This window comes from Salvelinus namaycush, chromosome 3, assembly GCF_016432855.1.
Source record: "Salvelinus namaycush isolate Seneca chromosome 3, SaNama_1.0, whole genome shotgun sequence".
Lineage (NCBI taxonomy): Eukaryota > Metazoa > Chordata > Actinopteri > Salmoniformes > Salmonidae > Salvelinus > Salvelinus namaycush.
This window is the reverse complement of record NC_052309.1, coordinates 53,814,821-53,842,145: the sequence shown is the minus strand read 5'-3', so window position 1 is coordinate 53,842,145 and position 27,325 is coordinate 53,814,821. Positions and strand designations below refer to the sequence as shown.

At 41.2% G+C, this 27,325-nt stretch overlaps 1 protein-coding gene across 2 annotated transcripts in view; it reads left to right on the top strand.

Annotated features, from left to right (window-relative positions):
* Positions 1-27,325, top strand: part of LOC120044423 (glutamate receptor 1-like) — an 81,300-nt gene that overhangs the window by 2,318 nt on the left and 51,657 nt on the right. For both annotated transcript variants that reach the window (XM_038989072.1, XM_038989073.1), the window contains one exon: positions 25,538-25,777. In XM_038989072.1, the coding sequence (XP_038845000.1) occupies positions 25,538-25,777 (240 nt within the window). The remainder of the gene's footprint in view (positions 1-25,537; positions 25,778-27,325) is intronic.

The window sequence follows — 27,325 nt, the reverse complement described above, 5'->3', positions numbered from 1 at the left end:
CTGCTAGCATGCTGTCATTGCGCTAACGCTAGTTAGCATTGGCACACAAAACTAGATCTACCTTCATATTGGATGCAGTCATCAAAATGGTATCATGAGTCATCAAAATGGTATCCATGGGTTCATCTGATTTTGGGGAAGTAGAATTTGCCAATATCTAACTAGAAATGCGCATATTTGCAACATGGTTTTTTTCTGGAAACTTGAATGAAGTCGGCCTAAATATTTTGGTTACATTTTGTTATACACTCCAGGACTTGTCCAGAGCAGGTTGTGGATAAATACTTTTCATATTTTTATCATATTTTTATCATATTTTTATCTGTAAAATGCATTTTTGGCTCATTTTTCCAAAGAAAATGTTATCTAGAACAAAAAATGTACAACATATTAACAATTCCCTCTGGGCAGGTCTGGATAATATAGCTAAGCATAACCACACAAAATGTGAAATGTGGTGAATGCAGATTCTTCTGAAGCTGAGAAAAATAAATTGCCGTGTGGGAAGAGTCTGACTTTCGGAAAATTGCAGTTAAAGACAAGTACACTGAAATAAGACTACCAAATGCCAAACACCGATTTAGATCAAATCACTGTCTCTTCAAAGTAAATAGGTAAATATAGTCTAGTTTGTAACATGCTGTATGAAATGGGCTTTTAAAGTATATGTAATTCAATGTAGCGAGCTTTGAAATTATTGATCTATGTACATTTTAAAATTCTAAATGTGACATTTTTATGTTTCTTTTTTGAAAATACTAATATGAACGGACCAAAATACCAACAAATCTCAAAATTGATAGTTCGATGCAAAAATGGCATTTCAGCCTGGTCTTAAAGACCTATAAGGTATTCAAACATTTCTATAAATACTTGATATTTACTCTCTGACCACCTAAAGCTAACCACCACAAGTGTATAGGTTGAAGCCATATGCCCCAAGGGCAATGTTGGGGCATAGACAAAATAAGTGGTGATGGTTACAGTGTATTCTAGTCCAGTAAAACCAAGTGCTGTTTATTCAAAAGACTGTTTTTCCAGTGAAAAGGTTGAGAAAACCAATTTCAATGACTAGATATACTAGTTCACTAATCAATCGTGTCTGGAATTGTCATTCATTTTGGAGGCACAAACAGATAAAGATGGACAAAGTTAAATGGAATATGATTTACCAGTCATCCCCGCTATCTGTATGATTTATCAGTGCTGGAGTATTTTTTTGTTGAATTATACATTGTACTAGAAGCTAATCCTCCTTGAGTGAAGAAGTTTCCAAAGTAGTCCATGGGTCAGACTAGAAGTTTGTCCACTTTGGGGTGGCAAAGATTTGATGGTATTAAATTGTTCCCCACAAGCCCTTGATCAAATTGATATATGATAACCTCTCTAAAAATGTAGCTATCTATGTTTTTCATACCTATATATGTCTTGTTGTATGGGAGTCTATGCAATTGAATGTTCACAGGCAGATTTTTGATAAAGGATTGTTGAGACAAGTTGGAACGTTCACATGCTCATTGAAAATTTGTTTATCAAAAAACAATGCCCGAACATTCTATTGGATCTATTGGATCTCATCTTAAGACCAGGCACCACAGGCTAAAATGACATTTTGAGATTTGGGTATTTCGGTGTATTAAAATGAGTTTTTTCAAAAAGTCATATCATACTACCGTCATCAAATTGTCATGAATTGTAATTACTTTTTAAAAGACCATTTCATATAAAATGTTACAAACTGGAATATATGTAGTAACTTTCTTCGAAGAGATGGCGATTGGTTCTAAATAGGTGTTTGGGGTTTGGTGGTGTACTTGTCTTTAACTACCATTTTCCACACACCAACTAATTTTTCTAAGCCTCAGAAGCATCTGTATTCACCACATTTTGTGTTGTTATCCTTAGACCCATTCTCCAGACGAATACATAGGGAATTGTTGATATGTTGTCGAACTTATATTCTAGATAACATTTTCTTTAAAAAAAAATGTCCAAAAATGTATTTTACGTATCTTTCTGTAGTATTTTACAAAGAAAAATGAAAAAAGGATTGTTTCCACAATCTGCTATGTAGAAGTACCATCCTGGACTGTCTTAACAAAATGAAACCAAAACATTTAGGCAACTAAATATTAGGAAGGTGTTCTTAATGTTTGCTATACTCAGTGTATATACTGTATTATTTATTTATATATACACACTACCATTCAAAAGTTTGGGGTCACTTAAAAATGTCCTTGTTTTTGAAAGAAAAGCGACATTTTTGTCCATTAAAATAACATAAAATTGATCAGAAATACAGTATAGACATCGTTAATGTTGTAAATGACTATTGTAGCTGGAAACTGCAGATTTTTAATGGAATATCTACATAGGCGTACAGAGGCTCATTATCAGCAAACATCACTCCTGTGTTCCAATGGCACGTTGTGTTAGCGAATCTAAGTTTATCATTTTAAAACGCTAATTGATCATTAGAAAACCCTTTTGCAAGCATGTTAGTACAGCTGAAAAGTGTTGTTCTGATTAGATTAAAGAAGCAATAAAACTTGCCGCCTTAGACTAGTTGGGTATCTGGAGCATCAGCATTTTTGGGTTCGATTACAGGCTCAAAATGGCCAGAAAACAAAGAACTTTCTTCTGAAACTCGTCAGTCTATTCTTGTGCTGAGAAATGAAGGCTATTCCATGCGAGAAATTGCCAAGAAACTGAAGATCTCGTACCATGTTGTGTACTACTCCCTTCACAGAACAGAGCAAACTGGCTCTAATCAGAATAGAAAGAGGAGCGGAAGGCCCCGGTGCACAACTGAGCAAGAGGACAAGTACATTAGAGTGTCTAGTTTGAGAAACAGACACCTCACAAGTCCTCACCTGGCAGTTTCATTAAATAGTACCCGCAAAACACCAGTCTCAACGTCAACAGTGAAGAGGCGACTCCGTGATGCTGGCCTTCTAGGCAGAGTTCCTCTGTCCAGTGTCTGTGTTCTTTTGCCCAATCTTAATATTTTATTTTTATTGGCCAGTCTGAGATATGTCTTTTTCTTTGCAACTCTGCCTAGAAGGCCACCGTCACAGAGTCACCTCTTCACTGTTGACGTTGAGACTGGTGTTTTGCGGGTACTATTTAATGAAGCTGCCAGTTGATGACCTGTGAGGCGTCTGTTTCTGTTGGGGTTATGGTATGGGCAGGCATGAGCTACGGACAACGAACACAATTGCATTTTATCGATGGCGATTTGAATGCACAGAGATACTGTAATGAGATCCCAAAGCCCATTGTCGTGCCATTCATCCACCGCCTTCACATCATGTTTCAGCATGATAATGCATGGCCCCATGTCACAAGGATCTGTACACGATTCCTGGAAGCTTAAAATGTCCCAGTTATTCCATGGCCTGCATACAGACATGTGACCCATTGAGCATGTTTGGGATGCTCTGGATCAACGTGTTTGACAGCATGTTCCAGTTCCCGCCAATATCCAGCAACTTTGCACAGCCATTGAAGAGTGGGACAACATTCCACAGGTCTTAATCAACAGCCTGATCAACTCTTTGTGAAGGAGATGTGTAACGCTGCATGAGGCAAATGGTGGTCACACCAGATACTGACAGGTTTCTTTTTTAAGGTATCTGTGACCAACAGATGCATATCTGTATTCCCAATCATAATTAATTAATTTCAATTGACTGATTTCCTTATATGAACTGTAACTCAGTAAAATCTTTGAAATTCTTGCATGTTGCGTTTATATTTTTGTTCAGTATATATGCAGTCAAGGTAAAGTAAAATCTATGTTCCCATTTATAAAGCATTTATAGCTAAGCACTTAATATTAATCAATTGTACAGTTTGCCACTGCTCTATAACACCAACATTAAACATCTATATATGAATTCTATGCAGTCAATGTAATTTAATTTATATTTTCCCATTCATAAAGGATTTATGAAGAATTTAAAAAGAACAGGGACACAACACAAAATTGTAAAGGAAATATAAACATTTTATATCAATTTTCCAGATGTAGCACATAAAACATTTGCTGAGGAGATCGCCGAAGAATCCTACTATTGACATTTTTCAGTTTGACTTTCAACAAATATTCACTGCATTGAAATTCAATTCCCCATTTCAGACTCGTAGCTCGCAATAACAAATTTAGTGAGTAAAACATACTTACACAGGGTGGTAAAGATAGCTAGCATTTTCCCCTTATTCACTAATGTAGCTACTAAGCCCCTGGAAATGTCAACACGTTTTCCAACTTGGTCAATAAACATTACAAAATCATCACAAAACTCATAAAACATTTGGTTAACAATGGTATCTATCTTACTATTTTAAGACTTACATTGTACTTTTGCACATTACGAACCTTTAACAACATGACAAATTAAGCGACAGAAACATCATAACGTTTTTTCCATTTTGTCTGCACAGCCACAGAAGGAAAGTGTGAGAGGTCTTTGAAATGTCACTTCCTGGTGACCTCTCGCTTCTACAAAAATCATCCATAAAACTAATAAAACATTTATTTAACCTTTTGGTTCACTATTTCATGACTGAAAGTGTACGTACCGTGGCTTGCGAAAGTATTCACCCCCTTAGCATTTTTCCTTTTTTGTTGCCTTACAAACTGGAATTAAAATGTTTTTTATGGGGGGGGGGGGGGGTTGTATCATTTGATTTACACAACATGCCTACCACTTTGAAGATTCAAAATATTTTCTATGTGAAACAAACAAGAAATAAGACAAAAAAACTGAAACTTGAGCGTGCATAACTATTCACCCCCGCAAAGTCAATACTTTGTAGAGCCACCTTTTGCAGCAATTACAGCTGCAAGTCTCTTGGGGTATGTCTCTATAAGCTTGGCACATCTAGCCACTGGGAGTTTTGCCCATTCTTCAAGGCAAAACTGCTTCAACTCTTTCAAGTTGGATGGGTTCCGCTTGTGTACAGCAATCACAGATTCCACAGATTCTCAATTGGATTGAGGTCTGGGCTTTGCCTAGGCCATTCCAAGACACTTAAATGTTTCCCCTTAAACCACCCGAGTGTTGCTTTAGCATTACACTTAAGGTCATTGTCCTGCTGAAAGGTGAAGCTATGTCCCAGTCTCAAATCTCTGGAAGACAAACAGGTTTCCCTCAATAATTTCCCTGTATTTAGCGCCATCCATCATTCCTTCAATTCTGACCAGTTTCCCAGTCCCTGCCGATGAAAAACATCCCCACAGCTTGATGCTGACACCACCATGCTTCACTGTAGAGATGTTGTTCTCGGGGTGATGAGAGGTGTTGGGGTGGCGCCAGACATAGCGTTTTCCTTGATGGCCAAATGCAATTTTAGTCTCATCTGTCCAGAGTACATTCTTCCATATGTTTGGGGAGTCTCCCACATGCCTTTTGGCGAACACCAAACATGTTTGCTTATTTTTTTCTGGCCACTCTTCCGTAACGCCCACCTCTGTGGAGTGTACGGTTTAAAGTGGTCCTATGGACAGATATTCCAATCTCCACTGTGGAGCTTTGCAGCTTCTTCAGGGATATGTTTGGTCTCTTTGTTGCCTCTCTGATTAATGCCCTCCTTGCCTGGTCCGTGAGATTTGGTGGGCGGCCCTCTCTTGGCAGGTTTGTTGTGGTGCCATATTCTTTCCATTTTTTAATAATGGATTTAATGGTGCTCCGTGGGATGTTCAAAGTTTCTGATATTTTTTTATAACCCAACCCTGATCTGTACTTCTCCACAAACTTATCCTGACCTGTTTGGAGAGCTCCTTGGTCTACATAGTGCCGCTTGCTTGGTGGTGCCCCTTGCTTAGTGGTGTTGCAGACTCTGGGGCCTTTCAGAACAGGTGTATATATACTGAGATTATGTGACAGATCATGTGACACTTAGATTGCACACAGGTGGACTTTATTTAACAAATTATGTGACTGCCGAAGGTAATTAGTTGCACCAGATCATATTTAGGAGCTTAATAGCAAAGGGGGTGAATACATATGCACACACCACTTTTCCGTTTTATTTTTTTTTGAATTTTTTTAAACAAGTATTTTTTTTCATTTCACTTCACAAATTTGGACTATTTTGTGTATGTCCATTACATGAAATCCAAGTAAAACTATGTTTACATTACAGGTTTTAATGCAACAAAATATGAAAAACACCAAGGGGGGTGAATACTTTTGCAAGGCACCTTGCAAAGCTGTCATCAAGGCACAGGGTGGCTACTTTGAAGAATCTCACATATAAAATATATTTTGATTTGTTTAACACTTTTTTGGTTACTACATGATTCCATATGTGTTATTTCAAAGTGTTGATGTCTTCACTATTATTCTACAGTATAGAAAATAGTAAAAATAAAGAAAAAACATTAAAAGAGTAGGTGTGTCCAAACTTTTGACTGGTACTGTACATGGTTTAGTGCTATCACTATGTTGAAGCCAATACTTTCGGCTATAGGGATAACTGAGCTGTAACCTACAGTATGTGTGTTTGGTGGAAGAGGTGAACAGCATATTTACAGTACACACCCGTTTCCCCTCATGACAGTGGTGAAAAGTCATAGCTGGAAAGACGATCATGTTAAAGGTCCATGTGTAATACAGAACTAATCCTGTGTGATTACTTTGATATAGCAAGAAATTGTTACCTAAGTGACGTTGGTGTCTCCAAGGAGCTTGTGCCTGTTATGTGAATTGTTTAGCGGGCCCCTGCCTCAATGAACCCATTTAACCTTTTCATGCGCGAGTTCCAAACATCTCTAACGGTCGCCCCAGCGTGAGTTTTTTTAATGCACGTGATGTCAGAATGCACTCACTGTTCCAAAATGTGATTGTTATGCAACAAGACAGTTAACCCACACTGCCCTCAAACCAAGGTACGCTACTTGCTAGTTATCTATAGGCTGTTTCAACTTGTCAATTTCAAATTATTTTCTAACAAATTACATTTTCTTACAACAGTTTGAATTGAGGTGTGTTCCGCCTCATTACTTAACATACTGTATGTAGCCCATTTCACTGTTGCGGACAATTTATGTTTGAGGCAGACAAACTTCTCTTTGACGAGTGCCCAAGCGTTTCCCCAATTAAGTATGAAGACAGTGTTCATCTAGTCAGAACAGGCCTTGTACTAACTTTTTCCCCCAGGCACATTTTCTGGCTGGCGGCCACATTGCCTTCATTGTTTTCCTTACAAATAATGTGTGCATAACTATCAAAGTAAGTTCCTTATTTTCTGTATATCGTGTTGTCCTTTCTACTGTTGCATACCGTATGTATGTATGTATGTATGTATGTATGTATGCATGTATGGGGAATAATGTATTGTGTTTTATTCAAATTTCTTCAAGTTCTGGTGACAAATCATGCATTCCGATTCTTGCATAGATTGTAATAGACACGTGTGTAAAATACTTTGAAGGATGTACTGATTATGAGCTTATGCTAAGCTATTGTCCAGCTATGTGTGGTGCCATGTTTGTTGACATCATACAATGCATTCTGGTTCACTTTAGGGTCTGTCAGACAAAAGATGTTAGAAAAAAAACAAGGTGAAGGGATAGTTCATTCGACTAACTTATGGTGCTGTCAAGACAACTGGGAACTTGGAAAAATCATGACGTCAGTGATCTTCAGGTCGGAAATCCAGAGCTCAAGAAGAAGTTGGAATTCCGGGTTGGATGATCGGTTTCCCAGTCGGCGCTAATTCCCAGTTGTCTGCTATTTCCGAGTTCCCAGTTGTTTTAAACACAGCTTCAGATTGTAACTGGTAGCTCAGACCCTCCTTTCCAAGGGTTTACATTTTATTTAGTGTATAAACTTCCTGTGTTTGAACCCCATTTATCGATAAATCCCCCATCATAGTAATATTTCCTGCATAATTTCCCCCCATGATACCCTTCTCCATTTCTACCGCCCCATTGACTTGAAAACCCAACAAATCCCCCTAAAATGGTTTTATGCCCATTTTCGCACCACGGTTAGTATCAGGAATCAAGGTAAGACCCAAGTGCAGACTGAAGTAACAATGTTTATTGTAACCACTGGGGCAGGCAAGCGACAGGTCAAAGCAGGCAGGGGGTCAATAATCCAGAGCAGAGGACAAGGTACAGGACAGCAGGCAGGCTCAGAGACAGGCAGTGGTCAGACGGACAGGTACAGGCAGAGGTAAAAAAACCCGAAGGATGAGGAAAAGAGAGACTAGAGAAAAACAGGAGCTGAGACAAAACGCTGGTAGGCTTGAACAAAAAAGACAAACTGGCAACATACAGAACACACAGGTATAAATGCACAAGGGATAATGGGCGACACCTGGAGGGGGGTGGAGACAAGCAAAACCGATCAGGGCATGACAGTAACCTCCCCCCCACTCTAGTGACACCACCTGGGCGCATACCTGGTTGAGCGGGGTGCCGGCGCTGGAACTCAGATGCCTGGGTCCAGGATGTTCCTAGCGGAGACCCAGCACCTCTCCTCCGGGCCATAACCCTCCCAGTCAACCAGGTACTGGAATCCCCTGCCCCGAGGTCGAACCTTCAGGAGGCGTCTCACCATGTAAGCTGGTCAGCCATCGATGAGACGGGGGAGAAGAGTGGGCCTGGAAACAGGAGACAAGGGGCAGTCAGACATGGTTTTAACTCTAGACACAAAATAGGTAGGAAAAATAGAGAGTACAGGGCAACAGAGGAAAAACAGCAGAGGGGCTAATGATCTTGGAGCGGGGGGGGGGGGGGGGGGGGGGGGTCTCGGCTTCTGGGGTAGTAGCCGCGGCACTATAGCGGCATACCAGCACCTCAGGCTTGACCTTCTTGGATACCGGTCAGGGCTGTGGAAGCTAAGTGGCCCGGGCCTTGCTGATCCCCTCCCGGAGATCCTGGTACTTTGCGGAGCAGGCGAAGAGAACCGGGGCAAATTTCCAAGCCCCAGGCAGGCAGAGCTAACTTCAGGCAATGAGTGTGGCAGGACAGGCTCCAGCCCACGATGGCACCAGTAGCCCAGTCAATGGAGGGATTGTGTCGCTGGAGCCAAGAGATTCCCAATACCACAGGAACCTGCAGAGACTCAACCAGCAGGAATTGGATCGTCTCACTGTGGTTCCCCAACACTTGTAGGTTGACGGGGATGGTCTGGTGGGTGACCCGGCCTATAGAGCGCCCGTCTAGCGCTCTAACACCCAGGGGAATGGAGAGGGGTTGATTGGGGATGCACAACTCGGACGCCAGGGTAACGTTCATGAGACTCATATTGGCCTCCCAACCTCCTGGAGGCAGCCTAGCCCTGCATCGGCTCGAGAAGAGGCAACTCGGCAGTCTTCGGAGGCTCTTGGATTTACTCGGGTAATCTCAGATTCTCTGGGTCTTCTGTAGTTCATCAGATGCAAGGTGGGATCCTTGAGTGAGCGATTGGAACCGCAATCAGACCTCTTCTCCCTCCTACATTCCCATAACCATCCATTGATCTAGATGGTTAAGGTGATGAGTGAGTTGAGACCCGTCGGTAGTTTCCGGGCTGCAAGCTCGTCCTTTACCCCCGTTGATAACCCGTGCAGGAACGTGACGAACAGCGCTTCCGAGTTCCAGGTACCCTCCGTTAACAGCGAACGGAACTCCACCACAGTGTGGCAGACTGAGGGAGTCCAGCCGAAGCTGGAGTAACCTCCGGGCAGCCTCTCTCCTGGACACCGGAGCCTCAAAAACCTCTCACCTCCGCCACAAATACCTCCAGACTGAAGTAACACCGTTTATTGTAACCACCGGGGCAGGCAAACGATAGGTCAAGGCAGGCAGGGGTCAATAATCCAGAGCAGAGGCCAAGGTACAGGATGGCAGGCAGGCTCAGGTCAGGCAGAGGTTGGTAATCCAGAGGTGGAGCAAAAGTACAAGACGACAGGCAGGATCAGAGACAGGCAGTGGTCAGGCGGGCGGGTACAAAGTCAGGACAGGCAAACGTTAAAGAAGAAAAAAAAAAAAAAAACAGGACACAAAAAAAAAAAGAGAGACTAGGGACAACCAAGAGCTGAGACAATCCGCTGGTAGACTTGAACAATCAAGACGAACTGGCAACAGAAACACAAGTATAAATACACAGGGGATAATGGGGAAGATGGGCGACACCTGGAGGGGGGTGGAGCCAAGCACAAGGACAGGTGAAACAGATCAGGGCATGACAGTTAGACTAAGCAGTATACTTGTATTTGGGGTGATGATCTGTGAGGTGATAACATTTTATTTGCTTTGTGATTTGTCAAAAACGGTAAACTACTTGTCAAGTCATGTGCTCCGGTTCTTGTATGCACTGTAACAAGTACATCGAAGATTTGTAATATGCTAGAAAGGGGCCAAACTCAGTTCATATTTTTAAGGCAATGGGCGCAGCCATATTGACTTTGACTTTGTTTATTTGCCTCTTATAGTGAATGGCATTCTGGGATTAGGGCATTTTCGCTTGTCAAATATAAACAAACATGGCTGCCATCATAAAGAATTTAGCTGCCGTTAGCATAGCTGGCACATATCTCTTTTCTAAACAATATTAAATTTCTCCCTTGTGCTCACCAGAGATGTGATGCGTTGTAAACAAGTCTAGCTGTTAGGTCGCTAAATTATGTTTCATTTTTTGTCAGCGCAACCTGCTATTTAGACTTGTTTATGGAATAAGTTTGGCTGTGGATGTGTTCCATGTGATGTTTGGATGATGAAGTTTGCATTTATCTTTTACATTAAAAGATCAAACTGAGGACTAAAGTTGTGAAGACTTTTATTTCTCATCAGTAGAAAACATTGTTTAGATGCTTTTCAGACAAGAATGCTGTTTACACATGTTTGTTGCATCATACGTTCTGTTGCTACTGTTCCAATCATGTATTTGCGACGGCACGCCGCAGGGACCATTCAACAATGATCACAAACATCTGACCGTACGCGTCAAAGGGTTAATCTATTATTCATTACATCATAACTAAACTGGTTATTCTCTGCAGTTAAGAATTGTGAATATGTGGTATTAACTCTGGGGTAATGCAGAAGGGGAAGTGCAGTTAAGAATCTTTTTAAGTAGGAGGGGATTGAAAGTATTTAGCAGCTGTAGGACATATGTTCTCCTGTGGTTAGGCTCTGTAATGCTTAGATTACGATATCAAGGGGAGTAGCAGGTATCCAGATGATAGCCATACTCCATAAACTGTGACAAGACATTGCTTGTTTTTAGAAAATGACAATGTGATCTGATACAAATGGGGCGCAGGAGCAGCATGCTTGATCAGGAGCCTGTGGTGTTGTCCCGCGGGGGAGGGCAGTGACCACTAGATATGGCACGGACCTCAGTGTGGGCAGTTGGACAGAAGAGTATGTGGGAATCAAAGGCTAAAGGTTGTTGTCCTCTCCAGTGCGTATGGGCAATTCCATGGTAACGGAATTAAGCTCAGACTCAGATTTTCACTTTAAAATGTATACCAAACAAAAAAACTTTGATTCAAAACTTTATCAAACCATGCACTTTACGCACAAGGACTACTTTTAACTATATCCACAGAACGTTTTACAAAAACACATTTACATTAAGAACTGTCCAGATACAAACTGAGGGAGATTTGACCATAATTCTGTTACCAAACTTTGGTTGTGCACATTTTTTCCAGTAAATATTTTTTAGATTTGTATTTACTGTGTAAATTGTTCAAAATAGTCATTGTCCAAAGAGTCTCAGTGTAATTCCATTACAGGCAAAGATATTGTGCCGCCTTAAGCCCCTGGTCTGCTCCCATTGTTTGGGTATTCTATGCTTGTCAGTCTAGACTACTGTCTCTCTATTGTGTGGCATACATCCATCAATGTGAGTGCATTGTTTGCCTCCTGCCTAAAGGTGTGGCTAGAATATTGAGGAATGAGTGACGTGACTATCTAATTTATTGTCTGATGCAGCAGCATTAATTTACATTGATTCTGAACAAAAGCACCATATTTCAAAAGAAAATGCAAAGTAATTGATCTTGGTAACTCTTGAGGCCTAAGGGAATTAATGTACAATATGTCTGGATAAAACAATTGGCATGTTGTCAAATTTTGAATGCGTGTGTGTGTTTTGTCACATGAATAGGACATCTGGACTAACAAGTGCAATCCTGTACACAATCAGTCTTTCTCAGATTGAGCATGACATGGGGCCTTGTATTTTTCTAAGTCAAGGTGTTTCCAATAGATGTGTAGGACTATGCATTCCAGCAGTAAGAGAGAGGCACAAATAAATTCAGTCCCCACTGTTCAGTCCTGTCAGGACACCCACACTAGTAGCACGTCGTCCTTGTGTCAGGCGTGTTCGTTTCATCCGTCACAGAGTGCTTTTGGTCATCCTCCCAACACGTCAGCTCCTTCAGGGTGGTGACATGCAGCCAGGCCAGACGCCCCAGTGATGTCACTCAACCACAGCCCCAAAGCAGCCTACATGGTGATAGCAGTGTTTATGTTAAACACACACAGAGAGCAGAAAGCCTCTCTCCTCTCCTTCTCCGCAGTCTTTTCAACAAGAAGTCTTTCCTGGCTCTCTTTCTCCACACACTACCGCTGAAGGTTCTGAATCATGCAGCCAACACCTACATGTTGTGTGGCATTGTCCTTTGAAGCAAGGACGAGCTGCAGGCCCTGTAGCAACTATTAGCAAGGTTCTGGGATCTTTAAAAATAAAGCGCTGTCACACTTGGGCATTGTCTTTAGCTCACTGTTGTGGAATAGGTTGGTTTTAGGGGGTTTCTATGTTGATTGTATGTGACATATCTCATTAGCTTGATGGAATTTGCCGACAGGAACAGGCCCAAGGTCAAAGAGGACAGCTGGTCTCCTTGTGCAGGGTTGTTCAGATATACTGTCTGTTTTTTCAGTCCACTCATATATATATATATATGAGCTTTAAGTATTTGGTTATACGTGGTATGGCCACATTTCAGACCTATTTTATGAAATGGCTTAGAAACCCTAAACGACTTGGTCCACATTAAGTGACATTATGTCTGTATCCTTCTTACACTGGGTGAATTAGTGTCACAACAGTTGGGAGTGTCACTAGGGCGCATCACACAATTGACAGAGCTCATGTAGCTATAGTCTGGTGCAGTCTGGCTCTACTGATAGTGGCTATGGCAGATCTCTTTTGGGAATCAAAGCACCAAATCTCACTCAATGAACACTGTAACAAGTTAACTTTTTTTGCACCAAAGCCAGCAGAACACGAGGGCAGATTGAAAGCATTACAATTCACGTTAAGAGCCTGAGTTTAGGCCTAAGAAGTGGATTGTATTGAGCTCTGGCTCTGATTCATGATGAGGCCTGGCTCCAGTTCCAGCATGATGCTCGTAAAAGTCAATGTGTGTTATCACTGTTTGTCAACACAAAGTGCTTCAGCAATGATACGGCTGTGTAAGACAGTCCCAACTGGACGGCCAGTCTTTATTTGATCCTCTCTGTAGCAAGAGAGCAGGCTGCCAGAACAGAGAGCCCCAGCTGCCATCAACTGATCTTCACTAGAGAGCCAGAGGATCAGAGAGGATCATTCACTTCTGGAGCATTCTGCATCTCCCCAAAACACCCCAGGAGAAACACCTGTTTTTCTCACTGCTTAATGCAGGCTGTGACATGAACTACCTCAATTGAGAACAGTCCAAGGTCATGCTCATGAATAGGAATGTGTTGTATAGTTTGTATGAAATACAATGCAGGGTAAATTATGACGAGATTAAAAAGGTACATGGGAAAATGTACTGTGGTAAAAGGAGATAACAACTGTGGAGTCTTGTATTGCCTTTGTGTCTCCTAAAGAGAAAGATGTGTATCTTGAAAGTAATAAAATATACTTTGTCAGCTTCTGGTATCTTTGGCATTGGAGGAAAAATGTCCCTGGCTTTTACAATGACAAATTAATCAGTAGTTTAAATAGAAACAACATAACGTACACAGTAAGCTAATCAAATCAGCACAATATAATCAGACAAACTAGCATAAGAATATTAATTCAAATCAGCATTACACAAGTCATTCCAATTCTGATTATTTTTTTGGGTCCGTCTCCCCTAAAGGGGCAATCTGAATTTGAAACAATAACAAAGCGTTCTCGTAGCCACTATTTCGGTAATAAGCTGAGGGATGGGGCTGGATGCATTGACCATTAATGATATAAAAATTATTGTTTTAAAAAAATACATGTTTTGAGGCTATACAGTGTTTGTTTACATTTACTTTGTTTACAAACATTGAAGTAAAACAAGCTTATATTTTGTGTTCTGATGGGCTACGACAGTTAAACTTAGCTCATGAGGCATTTATAACTTATATTCTTCAAAAATCTATGGGTACCTACCAATAATTGAAGTCCATAAATTGATGTAGCAACTGCAGATTTCCCCTTTAAAAAGGTACTGTTTGGTTAGCATTGTTTTCTTTCTCCACTGAACAGCCATGTCTACTTGAATGAAGGCAGCTGAGTTGCTAGCAGATGACATACATACATATGTCACGTTCTGACCTGTATTTCCTTTGTTTTTGTCTTTAGTTAGTTGGTCAGGGTGTGAGTTGGGGTGGGCAGTCAATGTTCTGTGTTTCTATGTTTAGGTTTGTCATTTGCCCTGATATGGTTCTCAATCAGAGGCAGGTGTTTTTCATTGTCTCTGATTGGGAACCATATTTAGGTAGCCTGTTTTCACTGTTGGTTTGTGGGTGTTTGTTTCCTGTGTCAGTGTTTGTGCCACACGGGACTGTTTTCGGTTAGGTTGCTTTGTTATTTGTATTTGTGTCTTGTTCAGTTGATTATATTAAAACATGGACACTTACTACGCTGCGTCTTGGTCCGATCCCTGCTACACCTCCTCTTCAGACGAAGAGGAGGAAATCTGCCGTTACAACATCAAAATGTTCTATATAGGCCATGTGTATACAGCACCATTGCTGCAGTCCTTTATCATGTCCTTTTATGCCACCAGCTCTTGTCTTTTTAGATGGCTTTTGGCTCCAGGCTGTTTCCCTACATGAGACTCATATTGAATAACAAGCAAACAATTGAAACTGAAACCTGCAGAGAGATGCAACAATGAGTGACAGTGCAGAAATGATTGCGCTACACTATGGAAAGAAATTAAATATATACACAGACGTGAATAAGATAAAAGGAACACCAGCTTAGGGAATCAATGGAGGACTGCAAAGACAGCTGTCACAAACATCCCATCCCACACACATTCTGTCTGTTCTTTAAAAGGTTCCCAGAATGTTTCATTAGGTTGTGGGAACAGTCTGGTGAGAACATTATGGGTTTCCAAAACACCACACCTGTCCAGTTGTGCTGATATTCAGATGGTTTTTGTATCAGGGTGAACAAAACTTTCCTTTGATGTTGCTAGAATGTTTCCAGAAAAGCCATTGAGTTCTTTAAAAGGTTCCCAGAACATTTGTTATGGCGTGTACTGGAGGCGAAGTCAGGTGCAGGAGAGCAGAGTATAGTTAACAGGCGCACATTTATTTTCCGTTCCAAAACGAGAGCACAACAATGATCAAACGCGCTTAAAACACGGAACATAAATAAAAGTCAAGCGCATAAATCAAACACCACATAACATGAAACAATTACACACAAAGACATGATGGGAAACAGAGGGTTAAATACAAGTAGATTGATTGGGGAAATGAAAACCAGGTGTGTATGGAACAAGACAAATGGACATATGAAAAATGGAGCGGCGATGGCTAGAAAGCCGGTGACGTCGATCGCCGAACGCCGCCCGAACAAGGAGAGGAGCCGACTTCGGCGGAGGTCGTGACAACATTTAATTAGGTTGTGGGAACAGTGTGGGTTCATTACAAGAGAGGTTCCCAAAACACAAGATATGCTCAGTTGTGTTGACAGTCATTAGGTTGCACAGGACATTCCTATAGTGTTGTAAGAATATTGACAAAAACACCTGGTCTAAGTTATTTAAAGGTTCCCAGAATATTTAATTAAGTTATAGGAGTTGTCTGGGATGTTGCAAGAATATTCTTGTGTTATTCAGTTTCCACAGAACATTCCCACAATATTGCACAATTTCCAAATACAGTAATTCTGTTTTTATGACATTCATAACATATTTGTTTTAGGTTTAAAGTGGAGCTGACATTATTTTAGCAACAAATATTATAAAAAATCTGTTCATATACACCCCTAGGAAGAATGACACTTCCAAAACAATGTTGACTTAGGACATTCCTATAAAAATCAAAATGGGTACATACCAATAATTTAAGTCCAAAGATGTATGTAGCAACTGCAGATTGCCCCTTTAAAAAGGTACTCTTTGGTTAGCATTGTTTTCTTTCTCCACTGAACAGCCATGTCTACTTGAATGAAGGCAGCTGAGTCGCTACCAGATGATATGCGTACATTAAAGCGTTCTATACAGGCCATGTGCTGAGTGGCGCAGCGGTCTAAGGCACTACAGTCTCTGGTTTGAATCCAAGCTGTATCACATCTGGCCGTGATTGGGAGTCCCATAGGGCGGCGCACAATTGGCCCAGCGTCGTCCGGGGTAGGCTGTCATTGTTAATAAGAATTTGTTCTTAACTCACTTGCCTAGTTAAATTAAAGGTTCAAATAAAAATAAAATGTAGACATGGTCATTATCACGTTTTCATAAATTCTTAGACATGTTTGGGAATTACGTATACTAAGGCATTTGTGAAAATCCTATAGCAATATAGAGTGGGAAAGCGGCTGTGTGTTTGGACAATTAATAGACACTGCAGTAATTAAAAACGAATAAAAACATCTGTCTCGTCCAGGACCGGAGTGTACGCAGACCGGTGCAACATAGCCAAATCAGAGCTACTGTAGGCCTTTATGCAAACAAGCCATTGCCACACAGGCCTGCCATCATTCACTTTGAACTGGACTGTGTGTTTACAGGCAGTTGCAACAGCGCGACTTTAAAAAAGTTTGGACACACCTACTCATTCAAGTTTTTCTACATTGTAGAATAATAATGATGAAATAACACATATGGAATCATGTAGTAACCAAATAAAAAGTGTTAAAACAAATCAAAATATAATGTATATATTTCAGATTCTTCAAAGTAGCCACCCTTTGCCTTGATGACAGCTTTGTACACTCTCAGGCTCTGTGTTTTTATTATTATACATAAATAGAAATGCTAGGCTATTAGCCACGTTATGACTGATCACTGCCCTTGTTAGTTTGATTGTATTAACATTCCCAGCCTTAGTTACATTTGTCCGTTTTTGTCCAGAATATGGAGTCATTGAAACTGAAACAGTGCATCCCAAATGGAGGCAACAAACAATGTAGCAGGCCAGAGGTGATTTACAACCTGATAGCAGTGTTTTTTGAACTGCCAAGAAATGTATTGGTGAAGTATATTAACCATGCATTGAACTGCCTCCATCTATGTTGAGTCAAATATACTGTATATATTTTTTAAATATCTTATAAAGTTGGTTTTGTAGCAAAAACTGGGAATTTGATATTTTTGACTGATATTATGATTGTCTGTTTCAAATCTGCAAAGTAGTTAAAACGCTGTCAATTCCACTTGAATTTTAAACTTTAGGTTTAGGTTTACTTTGTGTGCTAAACGTGAAATCTTTTTTGCAACGGGAAGTAATAGTTGTACATTTCGATTGGGAAAGGCTTAATGGTTGTGTTTTTGTATTCTTATGATTGGGACCTACTGGCTTATTATGTTCATTGACTACTTATCCTTTAACATAATGCTGTGTGTGACTGCTGTCTTCCCATCTGCCCTATGCAGTGGTGTAGTGGAGCCTGGAGAAGTGGATATACTGTACTCTAATTTTGCCAAGAAGTCCCCAAACGGCCCGTCCAGCGAATGAAAGGCACCTTGGGTGAAAAATGTTTTCCAATAGATTTTTGAGATTTTCAATCTCAAATCACACTTTTTTTCATAGAAAAAAAAATACAAAAAATGTGATGGTCTAAGTCCACAACAATGCTTAAACCACATCAATCTGATTGGGTGGGCCTGTCAGGGCCTGGCTCCCCAGTGGGTGGGTCTCTGTCAACCCAGGCCCATACATGTCTACACCCCTGATTCATTGTGCATCACAAATAGCCTACTAACCACCACTTCGGAATAAACTTTTTCAATAACTGGCTTGCATACCCATTGTTGCTTTTACATGCTGACTAGACCTGGCGTGTGCGTGCGTCTAATGTTAATTTTGTCCATCCACACCAGACACGATCAGGACATGCAGGATGAAATATCAAAATGAACTCTGAATCAACTATATTAATTTGGGGACAGGTCAAAAAACATTAAATATTCATGGCAATTTAGGTAGCTAATTTGCTGTTGCTAGCTAATTTTTCCTGGGATCTAAATATTGGGTTGTTATTTTACCTGAAATGCACAAGGTCCTCTACTCTGACAATGAATCCACAGATAAAAGGGTAAACCGAGTTCGTTTCTAGTAATCTCTTCTTCTTCTTCTTCTTCAAATGGCGGTTGACAACCAACTTTAAGGTGCATTACCACCACCAACTGCACTGTAATGTGGACCTCAGTTCATCTTTCAACTACCCACGTGAGAATATGTTCCTAAAAACCAACGAGGAGATGGGAGAGGCGGGACTTGCAGCACATCAAGAGTCACAAATAGAACCAAGTTCTATTTTTGTGCCTGGCTACGCAGACGTTCGTTGACACGCACGAGCAGTTTGGATGCAATGATTGAATAACATGTATGTGTACATTTATTTTGCAACGCTCACTCACGTAATGCGAACGGTGTGGTCAGCATTTACTGGTAGATACAAGTTGAAACCTCTTTCCTACCTGGGTATATGGGTATACGGCATATACCTGATTATAAACTGGGTGGTTCGAGCCCTGAATACTGATTGGCTGACAGCCGTGGTATATCAGAACGTATACCATGGGTATGACAAAACATTTATTTTTACTGCTCTAATTAGTTTAGTAACCAATTTATAATAACAATAAGGCACTTCGGGGGTTTGTCGTATAAGGATAATATACCACGGCTAAACGCTGTATGCGTCGTGCCTAAGAACAGCCGTTAGCTGTGGTATATTGGCATATACCACACCCCCCCGTGCCTTATTGCTTAAGTGTAGCCTCCTCTCCACCACTGGCCCTTTGTGTTTTACAAAAAGTGCACTCTTCTACATGAGTGCGCTGGTATTACGGTTGCTGTCCTTTCAGAATCACAAAAATGTCTATAATAGATATAAAGGCTGTTAAGATATATATAAAAAAAAGAAAGTATATATTTGGCCTGGTCTCCACTCGTATCGGGAGGAAATTACGAGTCCTCACTGTCCGAGACCGAGTACAAATGTATCCACCGAGACATTCAATATGAGGTCTCGAGACCGAGACGAGTACTACAACACTGGTACAAGGAGAGCTAACATTAATATGCATGTCCATCTTTCCTGGCTCAAAGTAGAGGAGAGATTAACTTCATCACTTCTTGTATTTGTGAGAAGTTTTGACATGTTGAATGCACTGAGCTGTCTGTAAAAACTACTAACATAAACCTCAGACACAGCTGCATACCCCACAAGACATGCCACCAGAGGTCTCTTCACTGTCCCCAAGTCCAGAACAGACTATGGGAGGTGCACAGTACTACATAGAGCCATGACTACACAGAACTCTATTCCACATCAGGTACTGTAACTCTTGCAAGCAGTAAAATGAGATTGAAAAACCAGGTATATAATACACCTTATGAAACAGCGGGGACTGTGAGGAGACACACACATACACATGAGAACATATGCACTATACACACACTACACATGGATTTTGTGTTGCATATATGATGTAGTAGAGTAGTGGCGTGATGACACACAATGTATTGTGAAATGTATTGTAATGTTTAAAAATGGTGGTATAACTGCTTAAATGTTGCTGGACCCTAGGAAGAGTAGCTGGTGCCTTGGCAGCAGCTAATGGGGAGCGATAACAAATACAAATACCACCAAGCCATAAGATTGCTAAAATAGTCCGGGTAGCTATTTGGTTAACTATCTGCTTTGACCCTCGCACTAACCCTTTTTGACTCTATGCACACACACTGGACTCTACCCACACTGACACTACAACACATACACACCTACTGTCAATTATCTATCCTGTAGCCTAGTCACTTCTCTCCTATGTACACATTTACATGTTGTATTTAAACCTTATTTTACCAGGTAAGTTGACTGCGAACACATTCTCATTTACAGCAACAATCTGGGGAATAGGTACAGTGGAGAAGAATGAGCCAATTGGAAGCTGGGGATGATTAGGTGGAAATGATGGTATGAGAGCCAGATTGGGAATTTAGCCAGGACACCGGGCTTAACACCCCTACTCTTACGATAAGTGCCCTGGCATTTTTAGTGACCACAGAGTCAGGACTCCCGTTTAACGTCCTATCCAAAAGACAGCACCCTACACAGGATAATGTCCCCAATCACTGCCCTGGGGAATTTATATATACAGTATATGTGTTTTGACCAGAGAAAAGAGTGCCTTGTACTGGCCCTCCAACACCACTTCCAGCAGCATCTGGTCTCCCATCCAGGACTAACCTTGCTTAGCTTCAGAGGCAAGCAGGCAGTGGGATGCATGGTGTTATGCTGCTGTAACCCTGCACACAAACTCGGTAATGATACCCCATGTATTTAGCCAAGCTATCATTGCTCATTGTGTATTTATTCCTCGCGTCACTATGTTTTTCTGTTATTATTGCATTCTTTTATTGTATTCTGCATTGTTGGGAAGGACCCATAAGTAAGCATTTCACTGTTAGTCTACACCTGTTGTTTACGAAGCATGTGACAAACATTTGACTTTAAAGAAAATAAGATCCAAAAGAGTCTAAATGAGAAAGTATATCAATAACATCCATATTTATGGACTTGCAAACAGAAGTCATCATATTGTCCATTACTGTCCGTAACATTGCAACGTTATGTTAGGGTAAGTCATATAGCTAGCTAAAGTTTGCTAACTAAGCTAGCTAGCTTATTGTCTTTGAGAAGGCCTGTTACTTATCCACTGCTAGCTAGGAGTACAATTAATGTTCAACTTTTTTTATTTAACCTTTATTTAACCAGGTAGGCCAGGAGAGCAAGTTCTCATATACAACTGCGACTTGGCCAAGATAAAGCAAAGCAGTGCGACAAAAACAACAGAGTTACATATGGGATAAACAAACGTACAGTCAATAACACAATAGACAAATCTGTATACAGTGTGTGCAAATTAAGTAAGGAGTTAAGGCGACGAAGTAATTACAATTTAGCAATTTACACTGGAGTGATAGATGTGCAAGTAGAAATACTGGCGTGCAAAAGAGCAGAAAAACAAAAACAAATATGGGGATGAGGTAGATAGTTGGTTGGTTGGATGGGCTAAGCTGCTCTGCCAGCTGACGCTTAAAGTTAGTGAGGGAGATATAAGTCTCCAACTTCAGTGATTTTTGCAATTTGTTCTAGTCATTGGCAGCAGAGAACTGGAAGGAAAGGTGACCAAAGGAGGTGTTGGCTTTGGGGATGACCAGTGAAATATACCTGCTGGAACGCATGCTACGGGTGGGTGTTGCTATGGTGACCAGTGAGCTGAGATAAGGCGGGGCTTTATCTAGCAAAGACTTATAGTTGACCTGGAGCCAGTGGGTTTGGCGACGAATATGAAGCGAGGACCAGCGAACGAGAGCATACAGGTTGCAGTGGTGGATAGTATATGGGGCTTTGGTGACAAAACGGATGGCACTGTGATAGACTACATCCAATTTGCTGAGTAGAGTGTTGGAGGCAATTTTGTAAATGACATCGCCGAAGTCAAGGATTGGTAGGATAGTCAGTTTTACGAGGGTATGTTTGGCAGCATGAGTGAAGGAGGCTTTGTTGCGAAATAGGAAGCTGATTCTAGATTTATCTTCGGATTGGAGATGCTTAATATTAGTCTGGAAGGAGAGTTTACTGTCTAGCTAGACACCTGGGTATTTATAGTTGTCCACATATTCTAAGTCGGAACGTCCAGAGTAGTGATGCTAGTTGGGCGGGCAGCGATCGGTTGAAGAGCATGCATTTTGTTTTACTAGCATTTAAGAGCAGTTTGAGTCCCCGGAAGGAGTGTTGTATGGCGTTGAAGCTTGTTTGGTGGTTTGTTAAAACAGTGTCCAAAGAAGGACCAGATGTATACAGAATGGTGTCGTCTGCATAGAGGTGGATCAAAGAATCACCCGCAGCAAGAGCGACATCATTGATATATACAAAGAAAAGAACCGTCCCGAGAATTGAACCCTGTGACACCATAGAGACTGCCAGAGGTCCGGACAACAGGCCCTACGATTTGAGACACTGAACTCTATCTGAGAAGTCGTTAGTGAACCAGGCGAGGCAGTCATTAGAGAAACCAAGGCTGTTGAGTCTGCTGATAAGAATACGGTGATTGACAGAGTCGAAAACCTTGGCCAGGTCGATGAAGACGACTGCACAGTATTGTCTTTTATCGATAGCAAGGACTCATTTGATATCAAATTATGCAAGCATGCAAATTATGCATCAGGTTCTTGGTTCTGATCAAGATCCCGATGGTCACTCTGACAGAGCTCCTCTGTGGAGATGGGAGAACCTTCCATAAGGACGCCCATCTCTACCGCACTCCACCAATCAGGCCTTTATGGTAGAGTGGCCAGACAGAAGACACTCATCAGTAAAAGGCACATGACAGCCCTCTTGGAGTTTGCCAAAAGGCACCTAAGGAACTCTAAGACCATGAGAAACAAGATTCTCTGGCCTGATGAAACCAATATTGAACTCTTTGGCCTGAATGCCAAGTGTCATGTCTGGAGGAAACCTGGCACCATCCCTACAATGAATCATGGTGGTGGCAGCATCATGCTGTGGGGATGTTTTTCAGCTTGAGGGACAGGGAGCCTAGTCAGGATCGAGGGAAAGATGAAAAGAGCAACGTACAGAGAGATCCTTGTTGAAAACCTTCTCCAGAGCGCTCAGGACCTCAGACTGGGGTGAAGGTTCAGCTTCCAACAGGACAATGACCCTAAGCAAACAGCCAAGACAATGCAGGAGAGGTTTCGGGACAAGTCCTTGAGTGGCCCAGCCAGAGCCCGGACTTGAACCCGATCGAACATCTCTGGAGAGACATGAAAAAATAGCTAGCTGGTAGCTGGTAAATCAAGCTCTTGATGAACTCCAGTCGGGGGAAGAGCAAATATGTCTTCACCCCTGAGAAAAGCCTTCAATGCTGTTATTTTCTTTTCTTTCAATTAAGTTATGCCCTCCAGTTCTGAATTAACTGCTGCCATACCAGCATCAACACCAACCTCCTCAAGAGCAGCCAGTTTTGTTATGATTTGACTTCTGCAGCCAGTACAGGCGCTTCTCGTTGTCGTCATCAACTAAACCACCCCCACAGATTATCAGAGGACGCCGATTGGTCGGGCCATACAGTGGATGGAAGGGAGGGGCTCAAATAGTTTGAATCTGGTGGTGGCCAGACTGTATTTGTAGCAAAACAGAATGTAAGCCTGCGATATCAGTATGATCTATGAGTTCGCGCCCAGTGCTGGGCGATCTTTTTTACATTTTTAAATGTATATATGGACGTTCTACGACCTTTTCAAATCAACGTCTATTTCTAATGACCAGCTTGGATATGAGTTAGTGCACAAAGATTAATCTCTATTGTACAAAAAGAAATCAAGACATTATGCAGTCCTTTTTTGACAGTAACTATAGTCTAATTGTCAACCCAAAATTCATGATAATCACTGGATTAAAGTTGCCCATTAAAATATCTTGAATCATGCATTCCTGCTTGGAGATGTTAGATGAAACAACTTATTTATTGAATACCCCAGTAGTCTATGTATCATACTTCTTGATAAAGCACTATGAATGACTTCACAAGATGATTACTCATGATTTTGGGTCCGACCAAATCATGGGCTGGTCCCACAAACTGTAAAAGTTAATGGCACCAGAGATACCAGGGGAGCATGTTAGTCGGGAGCCCTGTAATACTAATTAAAACTTAGGGTAGGAAAACACATGACATGGCACTAATTTGCAGTTTATCTTATGTCATTAGCTTGGCTTTAATAACATAAAGGCATAAAGACAGACAGAGAACAAGAAGAAGCACATAATGACAGCAGAAAAGATGCTGAGACAGATAGACAGCACAACAGGGAGGCAAACAAAATGGCTAGAGCAGAGGCACAGGTATAGTATTGAGCTGTATCTCCAGTGGTGGTTTAACACATTGTATTTGTTTTAAACATGAGCTGGTTAAAAAAAGAGGAGCTGGACCATGTTTTAGTCACTTTTGTGTTTTGGAACTCTAGTCATATCCCCACAATGTTCCCAAAACCTAAAGAAACATTCTGAGAACCTTTACATATCAGACAAAATGTGTTCTGAGAATGTTCTTGTAACATCAGGTGAATGTTTTTTTGCAGCCCAAAAGAAACATTGTATAATCATCCATACAACTGGACAGTTTTGGGGTTTTGGGAACATATATTTTGTGATGTCCCTACAATGTACCCATCAGACTGTTCCCATAACCTAATGAAACATTCTGTGAACCTTTAAAAGAACAGACAAAATGTGTTCTGGCAAATGTTTTATACAAACATTGTCTAATCAACAGCACAACTGGACAGTTTTTGTGTTATGAAAACATTTGCCACAACCTTGACGAATGTTCTGGAAAACATGACAGGTACATTGTGTTATCACCTGGAAACCTAATGAGAACTTTTTGGGAATGTTCTATGGTGGTTGTTACAGAGGTTGTGCACAACATTTTAGTGAATGCTAGGATAACATTCCAAGGATATTTCATTTAAAATAATTAAATAACAATTTTATTTATCAAAAACATTATCATGCCAATAGATAAAAACCTAATTAGACTTAAAGCAAGTTTGCTGCAGTTCACAAATTTTGCCATGGGGCAGAGAGAAGATTTTGAAATTTCATAAGTAATTTCATGCAATTCTACTGATCCATAGGGTGGAGAGAAATGTTTGCCGTTTTTAATATGATATCCGAGAGTGACTAACAAAATCAAAATGGGGGCCGCCCGGGTCGGTAATTCAACCACGATCACTACAAGTTTAGAAAGCTGGCTAGACTTACTTACCGATCACATTTTTTGCTGACACGGGCTAATTGAGTGACTATCGGTGACTGACATAAGAGAAAAATTGCTGATGCACAAACAAATTTCGAATTTGCACTTTGTGTATACAGTAAGTTGAGACCCCGACTGAGTTCCTTTAAAAAAAATTATCCCCGGGCCTACTTAAGGCGGTCCCATCTCTGTTCTAGGGGAGTTAACAGTTAACATGTATGCCTACACCCATTCTAATGTCTCACCGATTTTCTGTCTGTTCAGTCTTTTGTATGAATAAACATAGCAATCAGATGTGATCACCTCTCCTCATCTTTCTTTTTCCTCTCCACAGTTTGTTCACAGTTTTCCAAAGGAGTCTACGCCATCATCGGACTGTATGACAGGAAGACCATGAACATGCTCATGTCATTCTGTGGGGCTCTCCACGTCTGCTTTGTGACACCCAGTTTCCCCATAGAAACCAACAACCAGTTTGTAATCCAGCTGAGACCGGAACTCCAGGAGCCCCTCATTGCCCTGATCCAGCACTACAAATGGACCAAGTTCGTTTACATGTACAGCTCACATTCAGGTACTGTTCATCATTCTGTCATGTTTGTTTTGTGGAACCTCTTGGGAAAGTCAAACTGTACACTAGGCTACTTGGCAAAAAGAGATGCATACTTTCACAATACACAGATAAAGCACAGTTGATCAATGTTAAGCTCAAGCGTCTCTGCAATTGTTGTTGTGGATACATTTGAAGTAACCTCGCTCTTATTCTGGATACGTTCTATTATTGAAGTATTTGTGGATATATTGTTGATATTTGGTAGATGTATTCTCTCTCGGTTCAGAGTGGCATTAATTGAAATGGTTTGGAATGTTGTACAGTCAGACCCGTCCAATTAAAGTTTGCTGTACTGTTTCCTCTCTGACTACGAGTGTTGCCATGCTGTATATGGTATGTGATATTGTTGTACAACATCTGTGGATGTATTTGTGTTTGTTAAATGCGTTGTTTGGTATTCTGCCAGAAGCTCCTCTCGATGTGTAAGCTGTACTCTGTAAACTGTACGTCCTCAATGCACATTTTGTGCTTGGATGGGCATATTTAACTGCGATGGTCTCCTATGGGAAATGAGCCCCTGGTGCGTGTTCCTCTTCAATTTGCAGCCACTCGACTGTAACCTTCACTCAACTTCAGTGCCATCAGAAACAGATGCAGCTAGTAGGAGATGTGAACTGCTTAATGATGCAGAGTCTGGTTGATGCAGTGGATGTGCCCAGGACACGTAAGACCTAAGTGTCTGAACCATAGATGAACAAATCTAATGACATAATGTGTACTTGCTTGCTTATTTTTAACATGTACAGTCTTTGATCTGCACATAAGTGGTTCTTTGACAATGGATAGTTTTTTGTTGTTGTATATTTCCGGTGAGATCCATGCAGCGGGACAATTGCTCCATCGATTTGTTTATCTAGCTGTAGCGCTTTAGTCTTGGACAAGGAACTCAAGGTTGTCGACCTCTTCATGACACATCCGAGTGACACACCCCCCTCACCGCCATTGATTCAAGCCCTGTTGCCTGGATACTGCACTGCACAGTCAGTGGTTATTTAAGCCTTTTAGGGAACTTCACTCCAATGTTTATGTCTGTGACTATGTGTCTGTGTAATGTGTGTGTGTGTGTGTGTGCGTGCGCTGAGGCTTACATTACATATGTACTCTTCAGGATGTAACCAGAGATGAATCACTCCTGCATTACTCTAACTCTAAAGCCAGAGCTCAGGCCTCGAGAAACCACACTGCCCTGCTCAGTAGTGTGACGCCTCAAGGCTAGACTCCAGAGAACAGTTTTGTAACCATACGGAAAGACATGATTCCCCGTAGTCTGGTGGGTAGGCCCATTGGGCCAGTAACTGAAAGGTTGCTGGATCAAATCCCTGAGCTGACAAGGTAAAAATCTGTAGTTCAGCCCCTGAGCAAGGCAGTTAACCCCCAACAACTGCTCTCCGGGTGCAGATGATGTAAGTGTAAGGCTTCACCGCTCTGATTCAGAGGGGTTAAATGCGGAAGATGCATTCCGTCGTACAACTGACTAGGTATCCCACTTTCCCTTAAGTGCTACATTAC